We start from the raw sequence: 15,092 nt of genomic DNA on the forward strand, positions 1-15,092 counted from the left end.
TTTTTACTGTAATGGTTTATATGGCCTTTTATTTGTTAAAATAGTTAATAATATGGGCAATTCATAAGAAAGATATGTAGACATTAAATCATACTTAAAACACTCAGCACATTCATCCCTAAGTCACTCAATGTATACTTTAGTTTTCTCACTGAAAACTAGTTATTACAATCAAATGTCTTAATTTCTTAAAAAATAGTTCCATGTGTTGATATCATTTCCACCTTCATCTTAGTCTAACTAAAACCAACAGCTACAGCAAGTAAATAGAAAAATTCTGGATTTTTTTATAGTATTAGAAGCAAGGAACCAAAGAAAAACATAGCCACAAGAATAGACTTTGAAAACATAATACCAGATGGGAAAAATTAAGAACTGAATGATCCTCTGGCCCAATACCATTTTTGTGAATTAAAAGAAACAAATACATAAAATATCAATAAAAGGATAAATATCAAGCACATTAGAAAGGTTGGTATTGTAGGGAGGGGAATGGGATTGGTGATGTAGAATGATTAAATGAATGAATTAAGAAACAAACAAAGGATAAAGAAAGCAAAAAGACACCTTGCGCAGATCCATGAAGATAGTGTGTCATGAACTGAAGTGTGTATTTAATTAAATTCCCTGTACCTAACATCAAAAAGTTTTTTTTAAATCCTTTGTTCTTACAGGAAGAATTCACTACTAATGTCCTATCAAATGAGTCGTCTTCATGTGTATCTCAATCTATGAGTTGCGTGACAGAAGGTTTAAAAAAGGCCAAGAAATTTGGGGCTAAAATTTAGAAACCACTGCCAACTGAAAAGCAATGAACTGTGAGCTTAAATATTTCTGAAATTATAATAAAGAAAATAAAAATATATACAGCCATTTGCAAAATATCTTTTCAAAACACTTCAGAAGTCATGCTTCATATTAAATTAAGAGATAATTTCTCTTAGTTGTTGGAAATTTTTACAGTCATTAGCAAACATTTATAAATAGATTTCAACATCAAAACATTCTGAACGCCAAAGATGTTTCCTGAAAGAAATGAGTCTGAGCATTGTCATGAATTTGTCTACTGTAACTTGCCATTAGGAAGAAGTGAATTAATACTTTTTGAGGGCCTTATGCTAATTTCTTCCTCATTTTACTTAATCCTTTCCTCCCTCCCCACTCCACAAAAAATCCTTTAAGAGATTAGAAATTAAACTATGTTAAACTAAACATAGGTTAAACTAAGTTGCCATTTTTGTAACTCAGTATGTTTCAAATGGCTGAATTATATAATAATATAATGCTCAATTTAAAATTGAAAAAACTGAGGCTTTGAAGGTTTTATTAAATTACTTAAAGGTATATTTGTTAAGAGGTAAAAACGATATTTCAACTTAGATCAATTTGTCCACAAAATCTATGTTCTTTCCATGACATCAAACCACTCCCATTGATACTCTTGACTTTCACAGGTATTACCATGTTTGATATTTAAGCAATAGTCCCTTCATGCTCAGGAAAAGGTGATAGCAGATACTTGACTTTAACAAGAATCAGAATGAATGTCAAAAAGGACTTTAACAAATTAATTTTTATATATCTAAAATCTCTTGGTTGAACAAAATGTATTTTCTTCTTTAAGCATGACACACTCAAGACTTAAAACCATTACAAGTCTAAGACTAGTTTTCTTCCAGCTAACCAAAATTAAGGAAGTCTTGAAGATCCATTCTGAGCCAGTAAACTAAACTCTTCCAAGATTTTCATTTGATTCATTCATTTGCTCTTACATTTAAAAAAAAATGTACAAAAGCAAAATAGCCAAACAGTTAATTCAGTGGTGGGTTCTATAAAGTCTAAGCCAATCCCCAACCCTATGGGACATACCAAATGGAAAAGACAATACCCAAGAGCAAATTCTATTTCTGAAGCAAGAACATTCATGTTGAAGCTCTACATTCTTGTGGTTTAAATGAGTCATTTTTTCCAGTTGAAATCCATTACTATAGCCCACTGATATTTGCTTGATTTTTCCTTTAGATATTCTGAGCTATGGAAAAAAAGAAGAAAAAAATGCTCTTCACCTTTTGTTTACATAACTTAACACAATTTACAAATGTGGTTTGGGGCTCAAGCTTTTCAAACCAAGAGGATTAAGAAAGCTCAAAGGCCCAAAGTAACATATCAAGAGTAACTTGGATGCTGGGCATGGAGGTTGCAGTGTGCTATGACATGCTATGACACTATGATGGCATCGCGCCCGTGAATAGCCACTGCACTCCAGCCCTGGGCAACATAGCCAGACTTTGTTTCAAAAAAAACAAAACAAAACAAAAAAAACCCAAAAAACAGAGGTTGATCAAGGAAAATCACTGAGGTAAAAGTACTCTCATCGTAAGTATTCTCAGTAGGTGGTTCTTATTTTCTTGTTCCATAATTCTCTCTCTTTACGAGACCTTCGCCCACCTTGAAATCCATATTCTCACATAAAGGGAACAGGAATTACACTCAAGATAAGATACTAAAAGGAATACACATAAGGAAAAGCATATTGGCGAAGAAGGAAGTTAACAAAAAGAAACTTGTTTGGCTCACTGATACTCCAGATTCTTCCAATGGACTGAGCTGTCTATGATTACATTAAATGAGATTATTTGCTATTTGAAAATCCTAACATAGAGAAAAGGAATGCAGTCAGAAAGGCATTTTTCATAGATCATTTCTTAAATATATCTTACTGTTGAAGTGGCCATTTTTTAAAAAATCTTAAAATGCTTTCACTTTGGTTACATCATTCATCTCTTGCCTTAAGCTATATCAGACCTCTGAAAGTCTTGATTTGTGTCTGGAGACCTTTAATAATTTTTAAATCTATGAAAACTCAAACCATGCAATTTTTCCCATATAGAACATGTGTTGGATTCATTTATCCTTAGATGGGAGCTATTGTCAAATTCAACTTCCCAATTTCTAAAAATATACACAAATTCTATTGATCAAAGTCCATCTTTTCTTTAATTTATCTACTTTTTCTTTAGTGCCATTGCCAAAACTGAAAAGAAACTGCTTTTCACAAGACAGTAACTTTTTATAACATTGTTTGAGTTTTATTACATCAGAAAGCTGCATCAGGATGTGATACTAGAAAGTGAGGTGGGCTCATCCCCACCTATATAATTTGCTCATACACTCGTCCCTCAGTATACATGGGGGGTTGGTTCCACGACACTCCACAAATACGAAAATCCAAGCATACTCAAATCCTGTAGTCAGCCCTGAGGAACCCTCTTATACAAAAAGTTGGGCCTCCATATACACAGATTTTACATCCCAGGAATACTGTATTTTTGATCTGTACATAACAACAATCTTTCTCTGCAGTGATTTCAATTCTTCAAAGTATTTCTTTATCTAACAAATCATAATCCTCAGTATGATACTCTGAGACGGGTAAGATATTTTCATCATGTTTTCCTGGGGTACAAAACAGTAAGGGGGATCTCTGTACAAGGCCATGAAGGATAAGAGTGGAGAAAGGAAAGAAGACTGACATTTTGAGACCTCCTATTACATAATGGAATTCATGATAGGTACTTAATCAATGAACAAATTACTTACAAATTCTGGTCTTTACCTTCCTCTTATCAATAGAATCTACCTTGTAGGATAGTGAGGACTCTGACATAGAACATATCAGGAACTTAGCACAATGTCAGGTCCATGAGAAGATGTCGGTAAAAGTTGGCTCTAGCTATTACTATTATTTATTTTAATTTCCTTTAAGATCCACAATAATTTCATGGGATAGGCAATACTTCCCTTGTTTATCTGTTCGAAACTCCAAGCTTCAGTGAAGATTAATAAAAAGTATAAATTACACTTTTATGAATGAAAGGTGTTTTTTCCTCAAACTAAAATTCCACCCAACAATCACAGCCAAGTTGCCACAAACTGTGTGCCAATGACAAATAGCAGCACATAGCCTTCCTCTATCCAGAAGGGCCAGAGAGGCAGCCAGCGGTCAACCAAGGAACTGAAAGTAGAACGTTCCAACTAACCAGCAAACATACAACTTTATCCTTTATCATCAAACATCTATTTATCGAGCACCACTGTGAGCACTGTAATAATGGAACAAAGGATAACTCTTCCTAGATGTCGTCTGCTATATGAGTGGCAAATCCCTTCCATCTTTATGTATCTTTAAATTCCTTTTAATATTTATATCTATAAACATCAATAATTTATAATATTATCATTTAGTAGTACCATTAATACTAAGTACTATTATTTAATATTTGTAGTTATAATTACAAATGGTAACATGTAATAGTCATGTACCAAGTGCTTAGCACTTCACCTGCATTTTTTCGTGTAATCTTTACAACTAACCTGAGAGTAAGATTTAAGCCTTATTTTATAGATAAGTTAAACTTAGGCTCAGAAAAGCAGTTTGCCAAAATCATAAAAGTAGAGAAATGCCTAACCACAATTCAAACTCATATCCTTATAGCTCCAAAGTCCATTATCTTTTCAAAAAATTTATAATTTTTTTCTCTCCAGAAATACCTAAGCAATTTCTATGATAAACTCAATGCTTAGTGTAATAAACACAAAGAAACACTGGCCAGGAGTAAGAAGACCTACCATCCCATTCGACTTTGCACTGAATCCATAAAGAAAGCATTTAACTACACTAAGTTCATCTATTAAAGGAAGTAAGTGGACTAGAACATTCCACAGTTCTACAGGCTCCTCTTCCTCCAGGTTGAGTGTTGACCAGAAGAAAGTATATGCAATTACTATGACTATGAATACCACTATTAATACTATTATTAACCTCAGCAATGTGCAAAGTAATATAGCTCCTAAATATTCACTGTGCTTCTCCTCTGGAAGTCAGTTCCCTGAGGACATACTCTTCAAGAAAGATCTAAATAATCAAAATGAAATCTTGATACTACTCTTCATGGGTGCTAATTTATCTGAGCTTCTTCTTTGGGGCCACGGAGGAAGTAAAGGGGTATGTATGTAATAGCAATGTTCAAAATAGTTGCAGGGTTGGGCTAACACTAAACTCTACAAACCACTGAGCAGGCACATCACAGCACCTGCCCAAATGCGCCTGGGAAGGGCCCTTGTGCAATATCATTCTGGAATGCTAGTGCTCAGCTAGGCTTCTGCAATTAAGGAGAAAGAAACTATATTAATCTCAAATTAATTCCTCAAAACTCATGTTTAGCTTTCAGAGGAAGACTGAGAAAGGTGGTAGGTGTTACAGGCTAAATTTTGTCCCCCTAAAATTCATGTTTACATCCTTATGTGCAGTACCTCAGAACAGGACTGTATTTGGAAATTACCTTTAAAGAAGTAATTAAGGTTAAATGAGGTCATTGGGGGTGGGTGTTAATCCAATATGACTGGTGTGCTTCAAAGAAGAGGAGATTTGTCTACAGCCATACTACTCCAAACACGCTCGATCTCGTCTGATCTCGTAAGCTAAGCAGGGTCAGGTTGGGCCTGGTTAGTACTTGGCTGGGAGAAGAGGAGATTAGGACACAGACACAAACAGAGGAAAGACCACGTGAAGACACTGGAAGAAGAGAGCAATGTACAAGCCAAGGTTTCTCAGAAAAAACCAACCTTGTTGACACCTTGATCTTGGCCTTCTAGATTCTAAAACTATGAAGAAACAAATGTCTTTTTTATTTTTATTTTTTCCCTCGTCGCTACCTTGTCTAAGAACAAATTTCTTTTGTTTAAGCAGCCCTAGCTAGCATAATAGGTATCAGTTAAGATAAGGTATACGTCTGCCTCAAATAATCCTCTCTTTACACTCTGATAAAGTACTTATTAACAAATGCAAAAACACACTAATAAACACACAAACACACATACAGTCCTGCTCAAAGCCACTGTGGAATACTGCATAAGACCCTTAGATAACAGTAGAGAATTCCAGGTTCTAACACTATCTGTCTCGGAATCTCACCTGGTAGAGCAGAGTAATTGAAAGCATAGTCGTCAGTGTCAGACAGATGTGGGCTCAAACTGGGCTTCTCCACTTGTTAGCTGTGTGACCTAAGGAAAGTTACCTAACCATACAGAATCTCAGCTCTCAATTCTATAAAAAGTAGTAATTTCTATCTTCCACAGTTGTTATAAGGAATCAACTATAAGGATTAAATGAGATTATAAAAGTAAAGGGCCAAGAACTATGTGTTGCACATCGTATGTGAATAATATATGGTAACCATATAAAATGGCTGATATTGAACTGTTTTTGCTCTACCAAAATGGCAATTCCGTATGGTTCAACCTATATTAACATTGCACAGAGGCAGAAGAGTATAATGGTTCAGGATACAAATTCTTTCAATGGGTGAATGGATGAAGAAAATGTGGTATATATATATATACAATGGAATACCTACTATTCATCCTTTAAAAAGAAGGAAATCCTGTCATTTGTAACAACATTAATGAACCTGGAGGACATCAAGTTAAGTAAAATAAGACAGGCAGAGAAAGAAAAATACTATATGACCTCCATTATATGTGGAATCTAAAAAAGAATCTAACTATATTCCTAGAAGTAGAGAGTAGAGTAGCTACCCGGGCTGGTGAGGGAATTTTAGTTAAAAAGGAGGAATAAGTTCAAGCAATCTATTGTACAACACGGTGACCAAAGTTAATAACAATATATTCTATTCTTGAAAATGCTGAGAGAGAGTAGATTTTAAGAGTTCTCACCACAAAAAAATGATAAGTATGTGAGGTAATTCATATGTTAATTAGCTCAATTTAGCCATCCCACAATATATACGTATTTCAAAACATCAGGTTATACACAACAAATATATACAATTTGTATCTGTCAATTAAAATTTTTTAAAAATAATAAAATACAAGTTCTGGAACCAGGATCTTTGGGCTGGAGTCCTGCCTCTGTCATTAGCCAGTTATAGAACCTCTCTAATTCAGTTTCTCAGCTGCAAAGCAAAAAATTGAAAACATCTACTCCATAGGATGGATGTGAAGATTAAATAATCGATGAAAAGCTCTTAGACTAATGTCTAGTACTTAGCCAGTCCTAACTAAATGTAATCTGTTACTAATATTATTAATATAATTCATAACAAAATAAAGGAAGTAGAATTGAAAACCTCTGAGATTTATTCTAATTTCTAATTATATGCTGCTTTGGGTGGTATCGATAAAAGAGAATTATTCAGTGGGCATTTAGCTGTACATAACAAAGAAGTTAAATCTTGAGCTCTACAATTCTGATAAATATTGTGGAATCAGAAATAATTTAAATGGGCTGGGCATGGTGGCTCCCGCCTGTAATCCTAGCACTCTGGGAGGCCGAGGAGGGTGGATCGCTCAAGGTCAGGAGTTCGAGACCAGCCTGAGCAAGAGTGAGACCCCGTCTCTACTAAAAAAAATAGAAAGAAATGATCTGGACAACTATATATATATATATATAAAAAATTAGCCGGGCATGGTGGTGCATGCCTGTAGTCCCAGCTACTCGGGAGGCTGAGGCAGAAGGATCTCTTGATCCCATGAGTTTGAGGTTGCTGTGAGCTAGGCTGACACCACGCACTCTAGCCCGGGCAACAGAGTGAGACTGTCTCAAAAAAAAGAAAAGAAATAATTTAAATAAAAATAAGCCTCATAATTCCTTTACAATTTACTTAAGGTAAGTCTATAACAACTATAATGCTAAAAATAAATTTTATCTTGAGGGTAAATCAATAATTTTCCTTAACTTCTTAAATTGTTAGACATTTAAAATATTGTTTCACATAAAATATGAAGCTAGCAGGCCATATGGTGTGGAATTTAATGTGTTCTTGCATGTATTCATATAGCTGTTCATTATAGCAGGCTAATATTAGTCTGAGAGGATCAACAAATCAAATAACGACCAAGCCACTAATTCAGTGGCTGATAAAGAGCAAATCACTTCAATCTCAATTTTCTTTTGGAAAATGAGAAATTTGTCTAAGTAAAGATACCAAAGTTCCCTTCCAAGTCTAAAAATCTATGAATTGCTATCTATTGTGAATAGACAAAAAATAAAATGCTATTTCATCAAAGTAATATAACCCATTTCACCTGTCAGTAAACAGGAAGAAAATTGTTTTCAAATAGCAGAATGTTAAGAATAAAAACAAACAAAAAATAACACTTAGCTAAAAATACCTCCTTAATTGAAATCACAATGCATGCCTGGGCAACTCTAGCTAATGACTTTTATATTGTGTGCCATTAAAAAAAAAAAGTTAATGATTAAGTCTCTTCTGAAATTGACGGGAAGCATATATTCCTTCTCAGCAGAATCAAAACTGCTCAGGCCAGCTGTGAAACCATCACAGATTTAAATTCCTAGATCCATTTGTCCAGAGATTCCAGTCTCTGACCTTAAGAAATTCACATGACATCAGATTTCTGTCTCTGTAAACTGTTATGATATAACTTCTAGACTCTTGAGAGGGTAAATCAGTTAATGTTTCTAAAGGATAATGATTGACCAAAGAGAGTTCATCTTTGTGTTTCACTAGAAAGTTAGGAAGAATCTGAACCCTCACAAACTTTCTTCCACATTACACAGTATCTCAAAAAGAGTTTAAAAAAAAAAATCTTCATGACCATGCAGCAGATCTAAGACAATATTTGTGAAAAAAATAAAAACAACAACAACAACAACAAATGTTAAATTCTCATCATGGCAATAAGAGAGAATAACTAAGTTGAAACTGAATAGTCCATACATGAATGTTAGTTTGGAGGGAAAAAAGATATAAAACCAAGAAGCACTGAATCTGGTACCACAAAGTACATTCTCTTCTCAAGTTAAAATGTTTGTATCAATTAAATGATATCCTTTCATTATTAAAATGTCAAAAATACAACTCAAAAGTGGGTGAAAATTAGGATAAGGGCTTCTACAGATAGTATCTTGAATTAAATTGCCCAACATTCAAAAAAACTAGAAAACTAAATTTTTCAGGGTTGGTCACAACCCATTAGTATTTTCTATTAAGGTCAAGCAACTACATTTTCCATTCCTTGAAAATGAATAAATCAAAATAGTTTTCATCTTAAATTCTCAATGAAGTCCTTTCTTAAAAAGCTGCTATGGGAGGGTGGAGGAGGGTATTGTTTGGTTTGTCTGTATTCCTGTTTGGGTTTTTGTTTTGGCTTCCCTCAAAAAACTTTTTTCTTTCCTCTTAGCTAATTTTAAGATTCGAAAGCTCACGGCATGTTATAATTAAACATTTCCTAGGAAGTGCACAGTCTGCTTAGCACATTAACTCAGGCATAAACCAGCTGTGACCACGCTGCCTCCCAGTCTGGATCAGACCAGTCTGGTAAAGGATAATCATGATGAAAAACCCACTGAAATCCCAACATTATTTTATGCTTCATCACCTAAGATCTTCAATTCTTATGTAATTTTTTTAATCTTTAATTTTGGTCTGAGAACAATGACCTAGAAATAAAAAGATATTCCAGTTCTGAGAATTAAATAATTTTATCTTCATTCTCAAAGGCTCCTACCTTCAGAAAACTCAGAAGATGAGACAGAAGTCACCGAGACTGTTCCATGCCAATAATTACAGTCCACAACTTCCCATCCAATAACAACTCCTATTTGGTAAAGAAGGAACAAGAGGACTGCCTATATCCTTATGTCTTTTTTTATTGGCTGGTTGGTTGGCTAGTTGTTTGCTTAAAAGCAAAATGATATGTGCATATGGCCATGAAGGTAGGAATAGCTTCCCCCTACAACGAATGTTTGAACTATCCAAAATGGTAGGCCAGGAACGGTGGCTCACGCCGGTAATCCTAGCACTCTGGGAGGCCGAGGCGAGAGGATCATTTGAGCTCAGGAGTTCGAGACCAGCCTGAGCAAGAGCAAGACCCCATCTCTACTAAAAATAGAAACAAATTAGCTGAACAACTTAAAATATATAGAAAAAAATTAGCCGGGCCTGGTGGCACATGCCTGTAGTCCCAGCTACTCGGGAGGCTGAGGCAGGAGGATCACCTGAGCTCAGGAGTGGGAGGTTACTGTGAGCTAGGCTGACGCCACGGCACTCTAGCCTGGGCAACAGAGTGAGAATCTATCTCAAAAAAAAAAAAGTCAGAGTAGGTTGATTTTTGTTTGTTTGTTTGTTTGTTTCTTTGAAAAGAATTTAATTAAAAATTATAAAAATAAAAATTAAAAAATTTTAATTTTTTACTAGCCACTAGCCACACGTGGCTATTGAGTATGTCAACTTATGTCTAGAGTCACCCAGGAACTAAATTTTTAGGTTTATTAATTTTATTAATTTGAATTTCAATTTCAAAGCCGACACTCGTTTGTGTTATTAGGAAATCTTTCAGCATGTTTGGAACAACTTGGATATGTGAATCTACTTTTTCACCTGTAAATGTTATGAAATCTAAACACAGATCAGTTATTTTTGATAAAAATTTAGTGGCTGAATGGTACTATGTGTGAGTATAAAATGCATACCATATTTAAAGAATTAATAGGAAAGATAATGTAAAATATCTCATTAATTTTAAAATATTGACTACATGTCAAAATGATAATACTTTGGATATACTGGGTTAAACATTTTATTAAAATTAATTACACTGGCTTCTTTTTGCTGTTTTAATGTGCTACTGGAAAACTTTAAATTTTAAAACATGTATCACTTGCATTACATTTCTGCTGGGCAGCACCAATAAAAAATAATACTAACCAGTGGTGTAAGTATCTGAGATGGACCAGTGAAGTAGTTTAGAAAAGCTGTGTAGTGTGAGGAAAAAACAAAGAGGCCAGACAGGACTACATTCAAATCCTAGCTCTGACACTGATCATCCAAAGGCACTTGAACAAGTCATACAGCTTCCTCAGCCTACATTTTCTCATATATGAAGTGGAAAGAATAGTGGCCTAGCTTAAACAAAATGTTTTTAAAATACCTGGCATATCATAGATATAAATAAACAGTTGAATAAAGAGTTCTTCTTCAAGAGAAAACAGAGATTTCAAGCAATTACTATGAATTAACTGCTTCTGATTGTCTATGTCTTCCTACTCATGGGCTATAATCTGTGGATACTTCCTGCTCATAATACCTGTACAACTTTATTATTATCTTACATTTTATAGATGAATAACAGCAACCTTTATACTCAATACTATTATCAAAATGTTCAGTAAATGAAAGTACTGTTTCTATTTGCATTTTAAATGCTACAATGAAATGCATTTCCAGAAAGACCATCATGATTTTTATAAACAAAAATTCACCTAAAAGAGACTTATGTCAGAATACCTATGTCTTCTTCAAGATTTCTACATACCTATCATGGTGGGACCAAGTATTCGATAAGCTCTAAGATAAACTGCTCTAAGATACTAAGTTAATAATATATAAGTATTAAAGATGTAAAACATGGGCACCAGTAATATTTATTTAAAAATTAATTCTATCTCATTGTTATATTTCTTTGCAATTTGAAAAGTGCCTGCAAATTGTTATTCTATGAAACAATACCATAATCATCATAAGATTAGAAAAGATAAACCTAGGACAAATAAAATTAAACACTGCTTCATAAAGTAAATGGTAAAACTGTAGAAGGAGTTGCTTTGTCACTAAAAAGTAATATATGGGCTGAAAATATCTATTTCAAAATGTTTTAGATATATTCATAACTAAAAAAATTAATAACGGGTAACTACTGGAAAGTGAGAAGTTTGAAAGTCATATTTCATCTTTCAGCATGATGCCAAGAAGACCTTTCTTTTCCACAGTGACTCTTGGCAAAATGCTGAATAATGACTAGATGGCTTAAAGATTAACTCACTATAATTATTCTTATGTTTCCCTGAAAACTAATGGATCTCTCCTTTCTTCAATCTGCCTCTTGCCCTTTTTTCTCCTACTCTTCCATTTGGTCCGTTTATCATTTTTTCTCTTCATTCATTTGATCAACATTTATTGAGCCCCTACTATGTTGGGCTATGCCAGCAGTTCTTGAACTTTACTAGCCTGTTATATTATTCAAACAAAAGCACTGAGGATGGTAATAGAGAGGTGGAACATATTTTTAAATGTTTTTCAAATGTGTTGGGTTATATGTGTGCGTGATCCCAATCATCTGATTTATCACCAAAATAAATGTGAAGTTCAGTTACACAGCACCCAAGTTCATAAAAATTAAGTTGTTAGTTTCAACATAAATTAAGTTTTTCTAAAATAAACTGTTATTTTAGCTTATACCAAGTCACATAGCTAAAATCCAAAGTTCGGTTATGGCTTTCCAACTTATTGCAATAAATTCCCAAATCTTCGATTTTATATTAACACAAATACCTCCTTATCCAGAGCACATTTTACCCCTGTAACTCTCAAGAGTTTTCTCCAAGTGGTTCAAGTTATGCAATAGATCAGATAAAGTTTCCACTGAAAAACCTCCTGTTCGTTAATTCACACCTAAGAGGGAATTTCTGGGAAACAAAATAAAAAGGACATCAGCTGACCTCATGTGTTTATTAGAGAAAAGCTTTTCTTAGTTGTTGAATTATGATTATTTACTTGTTGGTTCTTCCATTAAATTGTAAGCAACTTGAGGGTGGGGTGAGGTCTTACTCTTTCTGTGCCCATTTGAAAAGCACAGGTTTCAAGACAGTTTCTGGATGGTTGGAGAGATTAAAAAAAAAAGAAAGAAATGCTCAGATTTAAGAGTTACCAATAAAATGAGTTTAATCTTTGAGCCTATTTTTCTCAACTCAATAGCTAAAAACATAGGTGTTAAACTTCTAAATTATAAATTGTGTGACCAATAAATTATAAAAAATGGTACTGCATTGTAAAAATAAAATATCAATTAATTAATTCAGCTGCAAAATTAGAGCAGACTTAATTTATGCCAATCACTACTCTAGGCTCTGGGGTTTAAAGACAAGTAAGTGCTGTATATCTAAAGTGTGAAAGGGAGGGCTTGTGCCAATGAATTTATCTGAACTAATCATAATTTTTAAGTCCTTAAACCATTAAAAATAAAGCAGTGCATCTCCTCTTTGGAATGTATTTTCTTCCCCAAGGAGAAGGAATGACAAAAAGGTTTTGCAGTGCTTTATACTTTTTACTTCTTGCTTAGAAAATGCAATCTCCTTATACAAGTAAGATGCCCTCACAATACTACCTTTTTGTTGAGTCAAGTAGGAAGAGAATGCAAAGGAAGAAAAAGATCAGAATCATCATAAAATACAGAAAAGAAAAATATCGGCATGAAGTAAATCAGAACAAAGTTTGGCATAGTGTCGTTCTTACATTAGACTAGAATACTGGAACCATAATCAGCCACTAACCTAAGGCAAGCAGCTGAAAACTGCCCTAAAATGAATAATCCCATTAGACACGTACTTTGTGAGAGCTGAGCTGTCAGTAAAAGCAAACAGTGCAGAAACCCTCTGGATAAATTTATGAGCAGGGTAAAAGCCTTGATAAGTGAAAACTAAAAGCCTGTCATTGGTTGGTCCTCCCGGTGAAGCAGATCCTTCAAGGCACTTTGTAGCTGGCAAGAAGTAGCAACTTCTTTTTAGGCACTAATAGTCTGGTCTGGCAGGTTCATTCATTTGACTTTAGCAGATACTACCTTTGGTTCTTAAGAGAGTCAATATTTTTAACCTGAACAAGTCTAAATGATAAATCAAGAAAATGTGACGACTTTAGAGTACAATAACTGTTTCTAAAGCGAACAACACATGTTTCTTTAATGAATGGAAGAACTGACCAAGCCCTGTAGCAACATCTGCCAGTATTAAACCCACTCCGCCAGATCACCCAAGTTCCACTTACCCCCAACATCTGGTGGAGGTAATGATACTCTGGCCCTTGGTTATACAGCAAGAAGGTTTTCCAGAAAAGCAGGACATTCAGGGAAAGCCAAATGAGCTAAACCAATCAGCAAGGAAGAGAGGAAACAAAAATTGAAAATAACCATTACCTGATGAATTGAAACCACAAGTAAATTCCCTTGACACAGTACTTACAGTGGGACTTAGTAATCGCATAAAGCGTTTTTAACTAACCAGTAAACTGAAAACCACTCAGAGGAAAATAAATCTGACTTTACCCAGCCCCTTCACCTGAGATTAAGCAATTGAGTTGCAAATAGGTCTCCCAAATGAACTGAAGATATCCCCTACAGTATGAAAGGAGATTAAGAAATTAATGACATCACCATATCCAAGCAAACAGAAACAATCTGGGAAAAGAGCATAGGAGGCAAAAAATATTTAAAGGGTTAAGAAAAAGTTGTGTTCACTTTAAGTGACCTCTTCTCTCTTCCTCCACATCTGCTCTCCCATCATTGTGTAGGGGCTGGGGGGGCGGAGTAAGTGGGGGTAGGGAGGAGCGAGTCATTATTATCTCCAACGTAGTAAAGTTTTGTTAATTGAGAATGTTCAAATTAAGAGACAAAACTTCCACTTCCAGCTTCCCACCCGCACGCTCACAGAATGAATCTAAATCTCAGCAGGAGATGCAGGAGAGACAAAACCCACGGAGAGTCTAGCCCGCCATCCTACCAGGCAGAGGTGTTTAACCCCTTCGTTGGCGAGCCAGCTCCTCCAGGACACAGCCATGCCGCCGGCCCCGCCGCGCCGCGCTCTTTGCCGGCCGCGCTCGAAACGGAGCAGGAAGCAGCCCGGGCAGCGGTTACGGCGGTGCGGGCCGCGGGGGGGCCGCGTGGGGACACAGGGTCAAAGACTGAGTGGAAGCCCGAAGGCCCGGCACGCAGCCAGCCCGGGCGAGGTCTGCGCCCCGGAGCCGGGTCTTCCGGGCACCGCGACTCCGACCTGCGCCGGGTCCGCTCTGCGCACTCGGCGGCCCCGACCCCGCGCGGCCAGCGCGCGCTCCGCGGCCCGCGGCCCGGGCTGCACCAGTCTGCGCCGCCGCGCCGGCCCCTTTGTCTGGGGGCGAGCCTGCTGTTGCGGCTGCTGCTGTTCAGGATGTCCTGGGTGGGAACTTGGAGACGTCCTCCGCAGTCTCCAGCCCGGCCTGCTCTGAAATACCGACAAACGTGGA

General features: G+C 35.9%; 1 protein-coding gene across 1 annotated transcript in view; it reads right to left on the reverse strand.

Moving 5' to 3' along the window:
- NOX4 (NADPH oxidase 4) overlaps positions 1-14,866 on the reverse strand; it is a 172,074-nt gene extending 157,208 nt beyond the window's left edge. The window contains exons 1-2 of the mRNA XM_012641783.1: positions 14,594-14,866; positions 13,863-13,958 (exon numbers count right to left, since the gene is read on the reverse strand). Coding sequence (XP_012497237.1) covers positions 13,863-13,958; positions 14,594-14,650 — 153 coding nt within the window. The 5' untranslated portion in view covers positions 14,651-14,866. The remainder of the gene's footprint in view (positions 1-13,862; positions 13,959-14,593) is intronic.
- Positions 14,867-15,092: the final 226 nt, after the last annotated feature.

This window comes from Propithecus coquereli, unplaced genomic scaffold (assembly GCF_000956105.1).
Source record: "Propithecus coquereli isolate 6110/MARCELLA unplaced genomic scaffold, Pcoq_1.0 Scaffold170, whole genome shotgun sequence".
In the NCBI taxonomy this organism is placed as follows: domain Eukaryota; kingdom Metazoa; phylum Chordata; class Mammalia; order Primates; family Indriidae; genus Propithecus; species Propithecus coquereli.